Consider the following 21255-nt stretch of genomic DNA (forward strand, 5'->3'; position numbering starts at 1 on the left):
TTACTGACCTGCGCTTCTCTCGTGGAGGATACATCTGTGTGTGAAGAACAGGAAAAGAACTGCTAGTGAAGAGAACATTACATAAGATTTGTGTAGTAGACAACCGTACTATTATAACCAAGCAGATTTCAACGATTTCATTCGAGATCTAAGTCTGAGTAAAGATGGTGGCACTCTTTTAGTTTCCAGGCTAAAACAATGGAATATAGTCAATAAATCAATAAATGTAAATCTGAAACGAGACTGCACATTTTCCCAAATTCTTTCGCATTAAAGATGGATTTATATATAAGTCTGAATGCTGTGCTTCTGAAATATGAAGGAAGATTTTAACAGCCTGAATACCTTACTGGTTAATTCGTAGTATACAAAATATGGGCGACAAGTAATAGGTTTAAGTTCATTGCCGGGTTCCCGAAATTCCCGTGTTATGCCAGTTTACAGAACACTAGGGACATCGATTCCCACCACCGGCTGAAGTACTGGGCATAACGGGAGAAGTACTTTGTGGGTCACGTAACGTGAGATGGTATTACTATCTCCTCTACATTGCTTGGGATTGTCAAAGATTTTGTGAAAGCTTAGGATACGAAGTCTGACGCATTTAAGTCTTTACAAGACACGGTTTAGCAGCTACCACATGCTACGGTGAAGGTTGGAGTGTACAAAAGCTCGGAAATGAGGAAAATGACCCAGTCCATGGAGTTCTCTACAGTGCTGGGATTGAAAAATATGCCTGGGGCAGATATGTGTCAGGCATTCAATGTTTAAGAAATTAGAGCTGAAAATTACGTGGAGCTTTTAAACATTTTGACTAACTATGGCAGAATGGATTGTATGATGTCACTTATGTTGCATGTTCTTGATTCTCAGTTGGAGAGTTTTAAGGAAAATATGGGTGCATATTCAGAGATCCACGGTGAGTTTTCACCAAGATATTTTGACTTTCTACCACCGTTATCAAGGGCAATATAACAAGAACATGATTGGGGACTACGCCTGGGGGTTAATTCGTGTAAGTGATGATACATGTTAAGGAAAATGAAGGTAAAAAACGTGTTTTTCCATGGTGCACACAGGCAAACATGGGTGTCATATTATTTCATAACGGCAAAGTATATTTTATATAGTTTTTTTTTATTTAGTAATTGCACCTATACTACAGTGAATATGAAATTCTAGTGGAATTGTTTTAATTTCTTTTTTGGTGTTGGAGGGAAATTACTATTAATACTCCGTATTGCTGGTTTCTGCAAGTTATATCCCGTATAAATGTCGGTTTTTGATTTGGTTACTTCTCCAAGGGAGTTGGCCTGAATTTATTGAGTTGATTTTGAGTTTAACGTCCCGTGCAGTAGCGAGGCTATATCAGACGTCGACCTACTGATTAATGTGGAATCCAAACAGAATTAATAGATAACTGTCAAAAAAGATGTCAGAGCAAATATATATTGCTGTTGCATGATAGTAATATGTTAGGATTATCAATATGTGTAGTGCTTCATTGGTAATTTAAACATGGCAGAAAATGTAGAGAAAAATAGTGTAATTATTTCCTTCCTAAAATGATATTTCTCTAGAAAATGCTGCTAATTTAATTGCAGTAGTAGCCTGTGAACGGGCGTTAGGTGATAATGTATCTATTGTCTTCAATAATAGTTTATTTACGAACTCTTGACATTGTTACAGCGCACTTGGATAAAAGTGAAAGTTGTGACATATTTTTCTCGGTTTTTATGATCTTAAAATTTGAACTTCTGATGTTATTGTAACATGACGCGAATTGAATACCGGTGGTGTGCCTTGCCTTCACGCATTACATTGAAATTTTGGATGAATGAATATATAGTAGTTTAGTATCTGGAGCTTTTGGTATTCCGCTTTCTATGTTTCAATTTTTCATAACTTTACTACTGTTGAAAAATTAAATAATAGGTTTTTGTTTGTGAAGTACATTTGCCTACAAGGTATCACCTACACACAGCAACGTAATTCTTGTTTCAGAACATTTTATTTAATTAGTATTGTGTGATGAAGAACCTTTCAACTCCTTTTTTTTAATGTCGATTGGTGTGAATTTTCAACTAGTTTGGTTTGTTCAGGAGTCACCAGTAAATTAAGAATATAGTTAATCATGTAAAACCTAAGAAAATGGTTGTTCTCTGTTTTTAATTAGTCATTTGCTTGCAATTCAATTAGTGTATTTTATGGATATTATAAAACAGATTTCAATCAAAATGTAAGATGTACTTACGTAAGTTCCTGAATCTTCAGTCTCGCTTCATCCTCAATAATGACAGTCCTGTGATTAGTTTCCGCTTCTGGAATATTTGTCAAATAACTTAGTCTTGATCTTCTGAATTTCACGTTACTTTGAAAAGGTAAATCACGTGTTGATAAACGGTTGAGCACACATACTGCTTTGGACGTTAACTTCCAATCTGACAATACATCTTCTGCATTGGCTTTTAAAGGAACTTTAAGTTCATGCTTTGAAGTTTGTCTTGACATGAAAAATTTACTTTCACTATATCCTTCCTCCCTACTTCCCACTGATGACTCACAGTCCAAGTATGGCATAGAAAATGCTGAAAGTGGATCCTTGCTTTCCCAGTCATAATCAGTGTTTCTTAGTTTGTAATCACAATCATCGAAAGACTGATCTTCTGGATTGATATCAATCGGATCAGGGTTAGAAAATTCGAACGACATTCTGTTAAGAAATATCCACATTATCAGCATTCAGTAATAAATCCAAATGAAAAATACTAATGAGATTAAGAAAAATAAGATTATAACACACACATATATATATATATATATATATATATATATATCTGGGTGTCTCAAAATTCCACTGACATCGGCTAAGTCTGTTACTATCAGAGTTACAACGAAATGTAAGAGGGGAAACCATTTCCAAGTACGATGTTTTAAAATGAAAGAAGTTTTAAAATTGGAAGAGCCGTTTGCACTGTACACTCTTTATGTGCTTAATGTTAAATGAAACTGCAACTTTGACATTTATTTGGACCCACAATATAAGTGAATCAAGTAACTGTTTGAAATGGGGGCTGGCCATCGACATGTTAGCGTAAAAGCCAGTAACTTCATTCACTTATGTTTTGGGTTCAGGTAACTGCCAACTTTGCATTTTAATTTAACATTAGGCTCAGAAAGAGTGTACAAAAACGGCTTTTCTATTTTAGTTTGCTGTAATCCTCTAATGCATATAAAAGAAATCAAAACCACGGAACACGGAACACTGATATTTTAACAAGCTTATAACGTTTGAAGTGAATTTAAATATAACAGTTCTACATACCGCAAATCACGCTTAGTGAAATAATTTGCGTAACGGAAAAAAGCATAAATTGCATATTCCAGAGAAGAGGGATTTTTATTACACATTATAGGGATTTTATTTTAATAACCTTATCTGAAGCTGTATCACTAAATTTTATTTTACTAGAATAAATACATCAACATTTCTCATGTGAAACTTCTGTTGTCGATATTTATGTATTAAAAACTCGAAAATAAATATACGCTATAATAGCTGTAAGACAATAGTGTGTTAATATCAGTAATATCAGTAGTGTAGTAATATCAGTTCAGACAGAAAATTGCTGCAGGTTAAGACTAAAACCATTAAAATCTTCTACATACAAAATTTAAGAAATTTTTAAATGCGACAAAAATGAATGTTACGTTAACGGCGGGAAAGTGACAAGTTATATTTTCGGAAACATAATAAGCATCCTCAACAGCGGCTATTAACAAAATGAAATTCTTCACCTAATTATGCTATTGTGAAAATGATTTCCACTGAAACATCAGCTTAATTTCCGTTAAGCTTGGGCACAATAGCTAACTAAGAATTTGCAAAATTTACCAGAACGATTTGGTGAGTGTGATAGAATGAGAAAGGTAAAAATTTGTGTTCACTTATAGGCATTGCTCTAGTGAAGAGGCATATATTTTCCTATAGCGAACGTTCCTGCCGGAAAGTTGCTCCATTGTAGAGTACGTATAGAAAATGGCAAATATTTGTGTGGACTGTGATTCAACAATATTTAATTGTGTGCAGTTAACCAGGAAGAACGACAATTAAGCTGATTCTGAAATTGTTTGAAAGATACTGATGTAAGGACGCGATGTTGAAAGTGTAGCAAAGATACTAAAGTAAGGAAAAATAAATGAAATTACATTTTAAAATGTAAAGCAGGAACGAATGATGTTCTCGGAAACAGTGGCAACAAAGTTAACATTTTTCGAGGTGCTTGACTGTCAGTGGAGAAGGTCCTGTATTTCACTCCAGAGGAACACATGATGAAGTGAAATTCTAGGTGAAAAGTCTACAAAGTGGTCGCAAAAGTATCGCAAAGTTGTGCCGCACAAAAGGCAATTTTTTATGCCTTTTGAATTGTTTCTTTAATCTCTTTATTATTGTTATACCTATCGTGAGTGACATGGCGGCTCCCTACCGCTGCGGAACTCTGCTGCGCTCCTGTTCTGATTCAGTTAGATACCAGTCGTGTTTTTAGTAGCTACTTAGCAAAAATTGGTTCTTTTAAAGCCTTTCTAAAGTTAATCCCCACTCAGTAGGGCAACTTTTTTTGAGAAACATATCCAAGGCAATAAAAGTGCATTTCGAGCTAAAAGAAGATAAATACTGTATTGAATCTAAGTGTACAACGGTATGTTGTATAGTGTTGTACTGTTTTACTATTATTTACCTGTACCGGTATTAGAAAGACGATCAGAGGTGCGACAACGGAGCATATTTTGTAAAGAAGAAGAAAAAGGAAATTGTAAAGATTATTATTGCTCCTTAGTTACTGTAATTGGATATAAATAAGAGAGGTTGTTAAGTAAAATATTAGGAAGTTCTCAGAAGAATTGATGTACAAGAAATTAACGGTTTGTAAACGAAGGTATAAATAAATAATATTTACGATTCAATGTTCTGTTATAGATATTGTGGCTCAAGAAATACTTATTAAGAACTAGTAGTGTTACATTATTAAATGGTGCCTTCATACCGGGAGTTTGTGTATCGTTCTGAAGTAGAGTAACAACGAGCACAATTGAGCCCAATATTAATGACACTATACTAAGAAGTGGTAAACGAATAAACCGAGGTATGTCGGAAACTGAAGAAATCCGAGACCGACCTATGCAAAGTGGTAGTCATGCTCCTGATACCGTGACAGATCTTTTAAAGCAGATATCATGCCAAATGAACCAACTTCAACAGAATCAGGTTACTCAACAACAATTTGAGGAATTTCAGAATGTACCCCATTAGCAATTGGAGGAATTCCAACAAAAAATGGTTACTCAACAACAGTTTGAGGAATTTCAGAATGTAACCCATCAGCAATTGGAGGAATTCCAACAAAAAATGGTTACTCAACAACAGTTTGAGGAATTTCAGAATGTAACCCATCAGCAATTGGAGGAATTCCAACAAAAAATGGTTACTCAACAACAGTTTGAGGAATTTCAGAATGTAACCCATCAACAATTGGAGGACTCCTTAAAGCAATTGCAACATAAAATTGAGGAACAACTGCAAGATAAAATGGATCAATTACAATGAAAAATAGAAGGTCAACTGGAGGAACAGATTTCCACGAGATTTAAGCAGTATGACCAAAGGATGGAACGAGTATCCCAAAATTACACTGAGATGCAGGATGTGGTTAAAGCCATGGAATCGGTAATTAACGAACACACCTTTCACATCCGAGAGGATATGAATTGTTTGCAAGAGTGGTACCATGCTACTAAGGAAGAGCACGATGGTGGACATAGACATCAGTCCCACAGTGGACATAGAAATCAGGCTGCATATAATGGATTAGAACCAGTAATCTCTCATGATGGTGGGTATAGAAATCAGTCTCCTTTTAAGGAACCAGAACCAGTAACATCTCATCGAGTTTTGGAGGATAGTGAGTCTTCGGGATAGTGAAGGTAGTATCGAAGTTGGAAGAAGAAAGAAATATTCATCCTGTAGGAAGTCAAAATGTTACGGTAAATATTCAAAATCACATAATAATGACAAACCTTTGCGATTTAGCGAGGTAAAATCATTGACCAAATTTAGCGGTGGACCTGATGATATCCCTGCACGGGTATTTATCGAGAAGTTTGAGGATGAATGCGACTTAATAGGCATCAAAGAGTCGAAATTCTTGAAGATACTTCCACACATCCTACAACCTCCATGCTTAACGTGGTTCAAAGCCATTCGAGAAAACCTTCATGCTTATTCAGATTTTAAAGCTGCCCTACTATCCAATTATGAAAACGACTTTATGCTTGCCAACAGGGATGCTTTATTACGTACCAAAGTTTTCGATCCCAGAAGCCACAAGTATGTTACGGAATTTGTAGTATCGACATACAACGAATTAAAAGCTGTAAATCCTAATCATCTTGAATCGCGTATAATTGCTTAAATTCGCATCCTATTGCCGTTCAGATTGCAACAAATGTTAATGTCTGCACAATGTGTCAATTTCAGTCATATGGTCATGCTAGTGCAGAACTTTGAGAGTCAATATTTGATGCAGAAAAACAACAAAAATCCCAATAGAGGTCAGGGTAATGTTAGTCGCAATCCTGTTAATTATGCCCAGGTTCGCAATATAAGTGTACAGAATGGAAATAGCTCCCACACACAAGCAAATGGGAATCGTCGTTTTAATGAACGAGTGTGTAATTTAAATAACACCGGTAACTCAACCCAACCTAATGGTAGAAATAGTAATAGGAATTTCAGAAGTAATCACCGAAATTATAATCGAAGTAACAACAATTATCGTAATTATGCACAAAATTGATTCATAGGTGGTAGCAATTATAATAACAGAAATCCAAATTCTGTGTATACATACGATCGATCCCATTCTACTCAAGAATGCGGAATACAATGTTCCTTATGTGCGCCCTTTGAACGAATAACTTGAACCATTAAAAAGGCGTCCGACAGATTTGTGTTAGATCGACTTTCCTTATGTCTATGGTTAATGTGATCTTTATTCAATTTATTATTAAAATGTACGTTAAAAATATATGTAATTTATGAAATATTACGAAATGTCGATGAAATAAAATTATGGCAGCCTACCGAAAATACTAAAAAGAAATGGATGGACTTAGTCAAAAATGTAGTCCCTCCTGAGATCATAAGTAAAATTAATATAAATAATGTATAATAGAGGGAACTCAATCTCAAAACGAGATAAACACAGTATTTTATAGTTGTATAATTTAGTTATTGTATTTCTCCTCATGTTATTTTATTTTCAACTATTTTTCCAGTGTAACAATTATTTTCTTCAATGTTAATGTATGCTATATTGTTTTATTGCGTTCACAACACTATAATTACTGGTTAAGCCCTTTATGTGTTCTATATGTATATTCACGTAGAATGCTTATTCCTTGTTTACATTTGGATCAATTCTATTAGAGACCAAATTTATATCTAATTCAGTGCAATTATGCTTAATTTCATGAATGAAACTATATATATTATAGTAAATACATCCCAGTGAATCTAAAAATAATTGTGGACCGTATTATTATAGTTATTTTTCTGTTGACGCACCTTGTAATTTATATTATAATGACAGGCCAAAGAATATGCTTAATTATGTGATTAATATATGATACTGATATAAAATGTAATCCTATGTATATACAAGGGCTGATCAAAATGTATATTCTTGTACGGTCCAGGATTCTTTTCATTTATTGTTAATAAATAAATGAAATTCATGCTCGTGGCACCATATACAACGGTATGTTGTATAGTGTTGTACTGTTGTACTATTATTTACCTGTACCGGTATTAGAAAGACGATCAGAGGTGCGACAACGGAGCATATTTTGTAAAGAAGAAGAAAAAGGAAATTGTAAAGATTATTATTGCTCCTTAGTTACTGTAATTGGATATAAATAAGAGAGCTTGTTAAGTAAAATATTAGGAAGTTCTCAAAAGAATTGATGTACAAGAAATTAACGGTTTGTAAACGAAGGTATAAATAAATAATATTTACGATTCAATGTTCTGTTATAGATATTGTGGCTCAAGAAATACTTATTAAGAACCAGTAGTGTTACAAGTGTATCCGTCTAAAATAGTATAGTTCCGTGAACGAACAGGTAAACTTATTTAATCTGGCAATTCCGTAGGTGATTTGAAATTTTTGATCAGTTACTTCAATTCCTTTGGTGGGAAGTGCTTATCGGAATAAATCCAAACATCAGATTACACACACTTGGGGTAAACAAATGTGGGGCTTTAGACACACTCTTTCTATGTGTGAAAATTTGGTTCCGTAATGCAAATTTACAAATTTTGTTCTAAATGCCACTTTGTATTTCTAAAAACATACGTCAGAGGGTAATGAAATCCAAATAGTATAAATTATGCTTGAAGATTAGGAATAGTTCGTCAACTTAGAGAATTATTTTTTCGCTTTTCTTGCTCTTGGATGATTCTCGGAGGCATTGTGGACTGTGGCTACCCTGACATATGCAGAAATAATTGCGAACATATTGATGATACGTGTGCAAACTGATGTGCACTGGAAATAAATACGTGCTACTCTTGTCCAGCTATCATATTATATGCAGCTATTTTATCGCGACATTCACTTGCATTGTTTAGTTTTCTTGCTGTAGGGGTTGTATCCATGGGTGCAGATTCACTTTCCGAGGATTTACTTTTACGGGTATAAATATGTGTTCGGACATAGACTATGCCATTCAAAGGACAGTGAAAAACAGAAATCAATAAATAAACTTGTGCTAGGCGATCAGTAAAAGCGAGAATGCTATTTAACCGTGTGAGACCCGGAGCATAGAGGAATAAAGCATGCGCAGTGACCAAGAGGATCAGTGACGGAAGATGCGCGAAAAAACGACGATACTGCAAAAGACTATACCGTATAAGATCACGAAGATGACAGGACTTGTAACTCAGTACCTGTAAACATTATATAACCTTTTCCTACATCGTTTAGAAATATTCGGTCGGTGGAAATTAGTATGCTACACACTCGTCTTAAATATCGGCTCGTAATTTAACCTTGCAATGGTTTACCAGTTGAAACATGTCGCTGTACTGTCTTGCCACATTGTGAAAAATTACTCCAGGAGTGGGAGTGGCTGACGTTTAGTTTCTCCCATATTTTTGGGAAATAAGAGATCGCGATTGTTAGTTACTTCAGATAATATAGCTCAGTGAGCGAAGGGGGTTAGAAGCTCCGCAGGGCTAGTCTTTTGCTATCGTTATCACAATTTAGAAAAAAGCAAGTGAGTGCATATAAATGAAACTGAATTTGAAACTATTTTCCGCCGGCGTTTCACTTCTCCACAGTGTACAGAAATTGTATTTTATATGTACTAATGGAACGCTAGTAATATGACATTATGGCAAGTACTATTAAAACTTGTATCATTGACAAAACCCACTCGTTTTCATTAACCACGCTTATGCGTATAATATTCTTCGCTCACGCGTCTGCTCCCTTAGGCCACAACCCAATGCAAACATTCGGGTTTCCCAGCTACGACCAGCCATGATTCGGTTAGGTACCATTGTTCCTTTTTAGTAGCCACGTAGCACAGGTTTTCTTTTATGCACTGTAGTCTTTATGCATAGATCCGGACGCCGTATTTATACGTAAATCGTAAAAATTGTAATTTTTCAACAATTACCTATGATGGCCTCCTTGAATTTTCACTATGCCATCTGAGACTTTTTTATGTCGCTTAGCGCAAATCATATGTAGGAAACCGTAAGAAGGAAAATAGTTAAATAATTTTAATTTTTGAACAATTGTTTGAAGTAGTGCGTCAAAAGTAACCTGCACGTAAACAAGTTAATTTAAATTAAATAAAAAGAACCAAAGTCTGTTGTAAATTAAACATAAAAAGATAATTACCATAATAATGAAATAAGCCTACTACATAATAATGACAAGTTTAAGGAAAGCAATACAATAAAAAACATTCCGTGTAGTTTTACTATACGGATCCATGGTATAAGTAGCAGTACCAGTAAGAGTAGGAGTAGGGGTAGCAGTGCGAATAGGAACTAGTGATAGGTACATTCCCGGTAAGATATTTTTCGGGAATGTTCCCGGGAAGATTCCCGAAAATGTGATTTATCCGGGAATTTATGTACAATCACAAAGAAAATTGCATTCTATTACTATGTTATAATTGCAAAGTTACATTCGTTTTTATATCACAGTATATTGTTACTGTTGTCCTCAGAGGAGTCTTTATAAAGCATATTCTGAACGATGTTATGTTATTTTATTATATTTAGAGAGTACGCATAAATGGACATTTATTTACAATACGTTCTTTGAAAGTAAATATGATAAAAAATGGTAAGTCAACATACTTTTAAACCGCTAAACAGTTTAAATTTACATGCAAGTAGATTTTCTAAACTTGACTCTACTACTGACATAAACTTATTTAATTTTTAAATGTTATAAACAAATTAGGTTGGGAAACTGCCAGAATACACATGTCCCACCATTTGTCAACATTTACGCATAAATATGTATGTTCACAATGCTATTGCATTTATGTAGTTACTTCCCTATCTTTATAATTTTGCATGTAACATTGCCACACGTAACCTTTCTTTCTGCCTGAAAGTTCGCGAATTTTCTTTTCCGCCCTTCTCGAAATCTCATGCGTTAATTCACATATAAAAGAAGTCCGAGTACCTCTTCAGAACTTCGAAAAATGAAATGAAATTAACTTTCTGAGCTTTACGTCCCATGATTATGTCGGTTAGGCTAAAAAGACGGTGATTATGAGAAATAGTGGAATGAGGAAAGTGGGAGGAAACGGAAGAACCCCGTGGAAACCCACGCAAACTGTGTTTGTCCACTTCAAAGTTCACTTGGCGGGAGCAGGGTTTGAACCCGAGACCTCATACACCAGATGTGAACGCTCTACCACTGAGCCATCGCGGCCCGCTTCAGAAATTCGAGTCAGAGGGAGGAGAGAGACCGACTGTGGTTCGCGGTTTAGTAATAGTAGTTCATCTCTATTTTTACATAATTCTACATTACTTTACAAAATGGATCATTTTCATCATTTGGAAATGTGTATCTGCTACTTTTGCTATTGTTTAGCTTTGAGGGGCCAGATTTTGCGCCTACTTTTTGCGATATTCTATTCCGATGCGGTTGTTTTATGGCTTTATACGTTAAATTACGTTACCAACATTACCAAATTCAGACAGCATTGCCGAGCGAGCGGAAGCGAGTGAAGGCGGGTTAGAGCACAACGCAGGGCAAGCTGTTTTCTATCTTCGTTACCAACAATTCACTTTCTCTTCTCACATAAATTACTTCCACTTACCTTTACGGTTTGTACAAATTCCCTACTGCCTAAAAAAATTGTTTTTGATACTTTCTTGACTACTTGAACACAACTTATTTCTTCCGTAAATCATCCTACTTCTTGCTAATTTTGACCCCTTACTACAAACAATTACCCTACTTTTTAGTGTAAATGGAAATGGAACTTGAAAAATCATATTATTAGTTATATAAGTACAGTACAGTCAAATAATTTTAAAATTTTTAACCTCCAAATTCTTTAAAACCTAGAAATAAATCATAATATATTGAAATAAAGTAGTTAGTCATACGGTTCATATAATTTGGAAGATAAAGTAAAGAAATGGAAATAAATTCCTTCTCGGGAATTTATAGGCCAGGGAAAAAAACCGGGAATATTTCCATTTTTAAAATTCCTTCCCAACAGGAATACTCCCACTGCCCATCAGTAGTAGGAACGGGTTTCAAATCCCGCAGGGGTTCGTTGGGTTCTGTTCCCACATAAAATGGGCTAATTAAAGACTTCCCCACATTTTCCCGGGGACTTTACAGCTATGGATCCGTATAGTAAAACTGCATCAAAACTTTAATCCGTTTTTAGAATAAACTATTCATAAACTTACGTGTAACTAGTGTTGTAAAAAAACGGTTTTTTTTCTGTGAAGTTTTTTTTCAATAAAAAACATCGTTCTTTTTCATGTTTTTTTTTCAAATCTCTGTTTTTTTTCTGGCAACTATTATTTATTGATTTACGTTGCAGATTATTGAAATACTCAACAGAACTTGAGTCGAAGCCCTCGTAACTTACAAATTTTTTGTTTCTTTGTACATATATACTAGCAAAATTGTGTGATTATTCCTTTCGGCCCCAGGTCATTTTTGGCGTTTTCCTACATTTCCAGTTAGTGACTTATTGCTCAAAAACCATTCATTCGATTGATATGGTTAAGTCCTTGTTTTTTAGAAAATGGATGTGGTTATTTTTTGGTATAAGTTGCATTGCAGTGTTGCCAATGGGTGGAAAATTATTGAGGGAAATGTAGGGGTGAAAATTTACAAAAAATTCCCTAACCGAATTTCAAAATTTTTTGTATCTAGTACCACTGCTGCTATATGGGTTCAAGTCACCTAAAAATATCTTTGGTGTGTTGACAAGGTACAGTGAAATCCTGAAGTCGCTTGCTTGCATCCAAAGAGGGAAAGAAAAAATTCTGTCATCACATGAAATTTTGACACTTTTTACGCCTCACAAGCAAAAATCAAATATGCCGGAGTTACAGCTTCTCTAATTATCCTATTGAAACTTTTTATGGTGCGTTCTGTAGGGCAAAGAGGAAGCTTTCAGGTAGTGGTACGTTTGTTTCAATGTAGCCAGTAAGAAGGTAATAATACAGGGGAAAAGGGAAATTTTCCAAATTTTTCATTTAAAAGCGGGAATTAATTGTTTTGCCTGGAAACACTGCCATCAGACAGACGAAAACTATCTAAAAATAAACCTCAGTACTCCAAGAATATATCCTACAAGTATCATGGCGATATCTAACAAAGTAAGCAAGAAAATTTAAAAAAAATCTCATTCTACCTCAGAAATTCACCAGTTTCTTACCATTTACAGAACATTGTTTATTATAAACCTCAACTGTACTTTCTCTAATTATTATAGTGAAACTTTTTATGGTGCGCTATGTAGGCTAAGGATGGAGCTGTTAGATACTGATACGTTTGTTCGAATGTAGCCAACAAGAAGGAATTAATAGAAATAAAAAAGGGATTTTTTTTTTCAAAATTTGCCCCTAAAATCTGGAATTAAAATTTTCTGTAGCTCGCAACACTACTTACTATCAGACACACACAAACTATCTTAAAATAAGCTTTGGTATCCCTCTAATATATCCCTCCTACAAGTATTGTGACGATATCTAATAAAGTAAGCATGTCAATAAAAAATACCTCATTCTATCTTTAAAAAATCACAGTCATCTTCCCAATTAGAGAACAAGGTGTACTGTAAACCTCAACTGTACTTCCTCTAATTATCCTATTGAAACTTTCGATAGTGCGTTGTGTAGAGCAAAGACGAGACTTTCAGATACTGGTACGTTTGGTGCGATATAGCCAACAAGAGGGAAATAATAGAGACAAAACAGATAATTTTTCCAAAATTTCCCCCTAAAATCTGGAATTAAAATTTTCTGTAGCTGGTAACACTGCGACCAGACAGATGCAAACTATCTTAAATTAAACATTGGTGCACCACTATTATATCCTACAAGTATTATGACGATATTTAAGGAACAAAACTTCTAATTACCAAAAATATATTACGGTAAACAGAAAAGTAAGGAAAAACTAGAAAAATTAAGTGTTAAAACCTAAATACGAATTTTTCGTGCGTTCCCTAATTAACCTATTGTAACAATCTGTATTTGCATTTGTTAAGTAAGGACAAATGTTCGATTGGCGTAAGTTGACTTGCACTCGGACGTATAGGTACGGATTTATAAACAAAAATTTCTAATTTTTTGCCCAAACTTCCCTTTGCCCAAATTTTAATTTCCCTAATTGGCAACACTGCGCGCAGGCCCGTCCAATTAATGTCAACAGTTAGGTATCCATCCGAGGTATCTACCTGGCAAGTCTTAAGGAGGTCTTTCTACAAGGAAGGAAGCCTGGCCCGTATCCACGGGGGGCAAGAGTGGGCCGGGCCCCCCCCCTAAATTTTGGCTGGCCCCCATAAAATTTCACGGTAGGCTTGCAAATGAACTATAATATGGTGATGAAGTATAATATTATTGTGTCGCCCCCCCCTAACTTCTACCGGGCCCCCTCTAAATTATTGGGCTGGCTACGGGCCTGAAGGAAGCTACAGGGAAAAAAGAAGTAAAGGAAATTAGAAATTAGAAAATTCTTGAATTTTTGACTGGGGTGAAATTTGAGAAGGAAATTCGACACCAGAAGAAAAAAATTAATATCATAAACTATAGTGCAACCATATTTTGCAAGAATAATATCCCGATATCTTAATTAATGTCCACACAGGAGCGGATTAAACAAATGACGCACCCGTGTGTGCCACTTTGGACACCTGGGCCATCGAGTATACATTAGATTACATTTTTTTGACTATTAACTCGTGTTGTTGTAGTTATAGTCTCGACTAATAATAATATCGTTGTTAGTCTCGACTAATAATAATATCGTTGTTGTAAACAATAACTTTATAAGGAAATTTTTCACTCCTTTTTACATCTGAGTTCCAACACTGTTGGTGAGAAATGCAGGGTGTTTCAAAATGAATTTTGGGGTTTTAAGTCTTCGTAGTACTTATTACATTTTACGTACAATTATAAGCAATGCATCAAGTAAAAGAGCACCTCAAAGCAATGCATCAAGTAAAGGAGCACCTCTTTGCTACAAGTGTTCAATGTGATATTCATTCGTCACACGGCACACATCTAGTCGATAGGCGAGAAAGGCCCATAAACTTTCCGCCATATCGTACAAAACACATTCAATTTAGGGGAGTCTTGTTTCAAGTGTACCATCTCCTGAGGATTTACTGACGGCCAGATACGAACATTATGAGTGCACATTAGCTCTTAGGTGAAATGTCGATTTATCACTGAAGACGACACGATCCAGAAAATCTTCATTGTTATGCAGCAATATTTCACTTGCGAAATTGGCACGTAAACCGCAGTCTGTAGGCTTTAGACCTGTAGCAACTGCAAACAATAAAGACGTAGTTGCAAGTGTCTCCTTAATATTCTTCACACAGACCGTTGCACTGTACAGATTCAGTTTTTATCAAAACACAAAAAAACATTCTGCTCTCTAGTCTACATCTTTGCTGCTTGCTCTTTCTAACGGCAGACAGAAGAAACAATGCATGTACATGCGTGCGTACAAAACTGTTTGAGTTGCTCTTTCATTTGATATAATATTTATAATTGTAAGTTAATTGTAATAGATACTACAAAGTTTCAAAACCCTAATATTAATTTTGAAACACCCTGCATTACTTCAAATTCTGTAATCCTATATTCATGTCTTTTATATGCATATCATCAGGGCCGGTCCTAGTCAATTTGTCGCCTCGTGCAATAGCATAATTTGCCGCCTCCCTCTTTCTCCAGAAAGAACAAATCTTAAAAGTCATGATTTTAATTATGCTACTCCAGCATGAACAACAAAGGTGAGGGTAAGTGAAGTTGCACTCAGAGAGGTTTTAATACTTACTAAAAATGCAATCCCGTTGTGTCTGTTTTTTTTAAATATTAATCTACCGGTATTATGTTAGTGAAAGATAAAGCAAACACACCTGCAGAGGAAAGATGGTAATCCTTTTTATAGAATTCACTATCGAGCTTCAATCTCAATGTATCAGTTTGCAATTCCAGTGCAACTAGCTCTTTTATCTTTATTTCTTGATTTCTCTTCTATATTTGTTAACATTTTTTTTAAAAAAAGTTGTTTCTATCTTCAATGATAAGGAACTTGTTTCTGACAAAAACAAGACTAGTTGTCGTATCAAAACTGTGATAACTTACTAAATGGAACAGATAGTCACTACTGTTCGAGAATTGAATTCTTGCATTTGGCAACAATCAAGCAATTTGTGCTCGGATTTATTCGACCATTTGCTTTAGCATTGTCCATGTGGCCTTAAACTAATGCAACCTAAACATAATTTATGAATGTAGTATTCAAATAGAAGGTCAGCTTAGTAAATGTAACTACCATCATCATGAAGTCTGTTTCCAACAAGAAATATTTAATTTAAATAATATATTTATGACAGATTTTTGCCGGACCATCCAAACTTGCCGCTCCACGCAAATGCACGTGTTGCAAGTATGGTAGAGCCGGCTCTGCATATCATATATATCTAGTCGACAAATTATTTATATATGACATTTAGAAAAATACTATGGCAAATTAGTATTAGTTTTTACCATTAGACAAGTTATTTGAATTTTATACTGTTCGTGACACTATTTTCGTAGTTATTAAAGGCCTGCTTTCACGAAAACACAAAATTTCATTTCTACTTTTATTTCTTAGTTGATATTGATGAAAACTGCTGAAACCCGAATTGTTAATAGGTATGGTACTCATGTAAATTGTAAAATATTTGTAGCGTATCAGTATCTAGCGTTTAATTTATGTTGCATTTTATGGTGATTATACCTACATAAAAATATTTAGTACTGAAATAGACGTAAGATGCATTACAAATGACTATTTGAAAAAAAACGAAATTTAGAAAAAAAACGAGAGGCAATGTTTTTTTTCTAAAAAAAACGTACATTTCTGAAAAAATACGAACGGTTTTTTTTCTATTTACAACACTACGTGTAACATATTTATTACTACTCTTGCACTCTGCAAACGTTTCTCTCTCCCAGCGTTGCCAGGTTGAATTTTAAAAAGCAGTTGAAAATTTCTTCAAAAATCAGAAAAAAAAAACAGTAGATAAATCTTTGAACTATTGTAGTGGTTTTGGTTCGGCCACAAGTTATTTTTTTGCCATTTATGAGTCTTTACAAGCAGATTCTATAAGCGCTGAGTAATGGACAAATTGTGTTATGCTACAAAACTCGAAAGTTGAATTTCCGCTTCCGCACCTGCGTATTTATTTTTAGAGTTCCATTTGTAATAGCTGCTAATGTTTTTTGTCCTATAAGTCTTTCTGAGCTGCGCAAATGCTTCTCCGTTTCGGCATGCCGTTCTCAACTTGTTTTTCCAGGCAATTCTCTATGAAAATCACACTCTTTGCAATAGGCATAGCCTACGTATTCCCCTTACTCCTCTTACTGTCTCCTGAATGGTTTTATTTATTTCATTTTCCGCCGTTCGAAGTTAGCGTTTATGGCTTCGTCAAGACATACAGTCACTATTACAATTAATAATAATAATACTTACAGAGGATAGGCTACAATTAATAATACAATTTTTAAAAAAATAATATATAATAATAGAATATATATAACTACAATAATAATACAAAATATATACGTAACAACAAAAATTAAGCTAAATGTGTATTTTTAGAGAAAATATAAATTATACCTTGTTTTATATATTTCAAAATTTAAATAAATCTTAATATTTACATTACAAAGACAGATCACATTGATAATATTCATCTAAACCATAGAAAAAAATGTTTAAGTAACAGTAACTCGAGTTGTCTTTTAAACTGCAAGTTTGGCATTCGTTTGACACGATCCGGTATTATAAAGTTTTATTCCTATGTGGTTTAACGAATTTTGAGTTCTTGTTGGACGGAAATTCTGTATATGAATGATAGGTTGTTCTTGTGTTGTATTGGTGTAGGTCAGAATTGAATTTAAAGTTTCTTTTATTCATATTTATAAATGATGTTTCTAGAATGTATATACACGGCTTTGGTAATATTTTCAGTTTCTGAAACACTGGTCCGCTTGGTGAATTTGATTTGATTTGATTTATTTGCGTTCATTTGACCATACAAAGTACACAAATTTGTACATATGGTATAGAACATGTCATTTCACAATAATACATTGGTTAAATACAGAGTTAATAAACACATACAAACAAACTATAAGCATACGAATATAAAAACTAAAACTTTTACAATAAAAGAAGGAAAAAATAAAGATTTATTATTTAATCTAATGGTTACAATATATCTACATACCAAGTTTTATTGCCTTCAGAATAAATGATTATTCACCTATATACTCATCTACAGAATAATAAGATTTACAAATTAGCATATTTTTAACCTCTCTCAAAAACTTTATATCATCTATTATGTATTTCAATTCTCTTGGTAATTTATTATATAGCACCGCACCTCTATAAAATGTAGTTTTTTCAAACATACTTGTTCTGTGTGACGGTATTACAAATTTATCACAGTTTCTAGTTCTATATTCATGTACGTCGGCATGCGTTAAGTGGTTACCTATATTTTTTCTAATTTTAATACTTCATGTATATACAAACTCGGTATCGTAAGCAGTCTGAGTACACGAAATTTACTTCTACAACTACTACGAAAATGGGAATGTGTAATGATACGGAATATTTTCTTTTGTAATCTAAATATTGTAAACAAATCATTAGTGACATCCCAGAAGACAATACCGTACTGTACTCGGGAATAAAATGACGCATAATATAATGAAATTAAAGTGTCTAGGTTAAGAATAGAGGAAAGTGTATAAGCCATATAAACAATAGAAGATAAATTTTGGCATAAATTGTTTATATGATGTTTCCACTTAATTTTGTCGTCTGGGTTTAATCCTAAGAATTTCGTATTTGAAGGACATTCCACATTATTATTATTAATTGTAAACGAAGGTTTAATCGATGATGAATTAGTTGGGAAAAAATATAAACATTTGGTTTTTTTGGTGTTAATAATTAAGTTATGGTGGTGTAACCAAGTTTCGAGCTCTCTTGCTGTTATATTTACATTATTTTGCAGCTCAGTTAAATTACTTCCTTTTACAAGTATATTTGTGTCATCTGCATACAGAAATAACTTACCATGAGTGATATAAAGTGGTAGATCATTAACATATAAAAGAAATAATATTGGTCCTAAGACTGATCCTTGAGGAACTCCTATGTTAACCATAGAAGGTGTTGATCTGTGAGTTTCGATATACAAGTTGTCTTCTTTAATGAAATTTATCTCTACAAATTGTTGTCTATTTGTAAGGTAAGTTTGAAACCATTGGTTAGCAACACCTCTTATTCCATATGCATTTAATTTACTTAAGAGTAACGAATGGTTGACACAGTCGAAAGCTTTACTTAAGTCACAAAATATAGATAGTGGGTATGATTTACTTTCTATTGAGTCTACCACTTCTTGCAAGAAATGAAGGGCAGCTGTAGATGTGGATCTATTTTTAAGAAAACCATGTTGCGAGTCAGATAAAACATTGCTACGTTCCAAATGCGTAATTAATCTCTTTTTCATTATGGATTCTATGATTTTCGAAAATTTAGAGGAGAGAGCTATTGGTCTGTAATTTTCGCATTTCTTTTTGTCACCCGTTTTGTGTAATGGTTCTATAAGGGCCCATTTCAGGCTGTCTGGGAATATACCTTGTAAGAATGAGTCGTTAATTATGTGAGACAGAGGCTGTGCAATTTCGTGGATACATCTTTTGATAATAAATTCCGGGATGTCATCTGGTCCCCTTGATGATCCGTATTTAAAATTCCTTACTACTGATATTATTTCAGAAGGATTTGTTGGAATTATAAATAAAGAACTACTTATTTGATTAATTCGATTAGGGTTATTCTTAATATCATTCGATGGTGTTTGCGATTTAAGTAGGTTAGTAACTATATTGCTGAAGTAAGAGTTGAAAAGCTCAACAATAACATGAGGGTCTTTACAGTTTTTGCCGTTCGCGAGTTTTATTTCAGTGTTTTGGACATGTTGTGGTTTTTGATTTGTTTCTTCTTTAATTATTTTCCAGGCCATTTTGGTCTTGTTTTCTGCATTAGAAATTACATTATTATAAAAGGACTTTTTTGGCTTGTTTTATTACCTTTTTATATATGTTTTTATAATTTTTACAGTAAATCTTAATACTATTATCCTTAGTAGTTTTGCTAAGATGATTTAGTGACTTCATCTTTTTACTACTCACCATTATACCTTGCGTCACCCATTTCTTTTGTTTATTGTTCTGGATTGTAAACGTTGCGTATGAGGAACTCTGATCAAATATCAGCTTAAATTTACTGAAGAATATACTAAACTTATCGTTCACCGAATAAGATGATTTTGACATTACACTTGACCAGTCCTCGGATTCAAGACAGTTATTAAATTGTAAAATATTGTCTTCACTGAAATTTCTTTTTCTCATTTTTATTATTTTTGAACAGCGAGTTTTTTGTTTTCTGGATTAACTAACACATTTGCGTTGTAAGGGTTCATAGTGGCTATTTGTGCTCTATGATCAGAAAACCCGCTATTGAAAACATTAACGAAGCAATCGAATTTCATTTTGTTTATAATCACCTGATCGATGGCAGTTCGTGAATTTTCCGTTAGTCTCGTTGGTTCATTAACTATTGCTTCTAAATTATGGCTAAGTAGTAATATTTTCAATTGACCATCAATACAACTATGGTCCAAAAATCAATATTTATATCACCCACTACAACTACATCCTTCGTCTTTGTTTCATAATATGAAAGAATATTTTCTAAATTTCTGATAAAAATATTTACATCACTCTCTGGGGTTCTATATATACATATAACAACTACCTTATAAGATAATAATTCAACAATGGATGCCTCAAAATGTTTATCTATGTTTAGTTTTTCAAATTTCGTTACCTTTTTAATTAATACTTCTGATCGTGAAAATATACAGGATCCTCCCTGTTTCATATTTGTTCTACAGTAACTTGCAGCTAGGTTATAATTAGGAATATTAATAATACCAAGTTCATTTTGTTTTCTCCAATGTTCTGTTAAACATATTAGACTAGGTTCCTGCATATTTTTAAATAAAATTTCCAGCATAATTTTCTTTGTTGAGCTAAACCCTTGTACATTTTGATGAAAAATCTCTAGTTGACTATGTTGAGTAGACCTTAAGACACTATTGGATTTTTGTTTAGCCATAAAAGAATGATCGGGATCATTATAATGTGCTATACAGGAAACATGAGTCTCATATGAAGGAGTGACAGTATTTTTATTCTTTTGTTTAGGAAATTGGAATTCAGGATTAGCAACGCGAATAATAGTTTTTGGATTTTTTGACCTTTCTTGAGTGCCGGTGAAGTTATTAATACCCTTGTCCACAGGGGCGGACTGGCAACCA

At 33.9% G+C, this 21255-nt stretch overlaps 1 protein-coding gene across 6 annotated transcripts in view; it reads right to left on the reverse strand.

The window, feature by feature from the left end:
* The window catches only part of LOC145694449 (uncharacterized), a 103648-nt gene extending 86668 nt beyond the window's left edge, over positions 1 to 16980 (reverse strand). For 2 of the 6 annotated variants that reach the window (XM_081770703.1, XM_081770704.1), the window contains exons 1-2: positions 16749 to 16980; positions 2255 to 2713 (exon numbers count right to left, since the gene is read on the reverse strand). In XM_081770703.1, the coding sequence (XP_081626829.1) occupies positions 2255 to 2712 (458 nt within the window). In that variant the 5' untranslated portion in view covers position 2713; positions 16749 to 16980. Of the gene's footprint in view, positions 1 to 2254; positions 2714 to 12016; positions 12403 to 16748 lie in introns of those variants that run through there. The other 4 variants (XM_081770701.1, XM_081770702.1, XM_081770705.1 and 1 more) reach the window with 4 other exon arrangements.
* Positions 16981 to 21255: the final 4275 nt, after the last annotated feature.

The sequence above is a fragment of the Thermobia domestica genome, chromosome 9, assembly GCF_964235325.1.
Source record: "Thermobia domestica chromosome 9, izTheDome1.hap1.1, whole genome shotgun sequence".
Classification (NCBI taxonomy): domain Eukaryota; kingdom Metazoa; phylum Arthropoda; class Insecta; order Zygentoma; family Lepismatidae; genus Thermobia; species Thermobia domestica.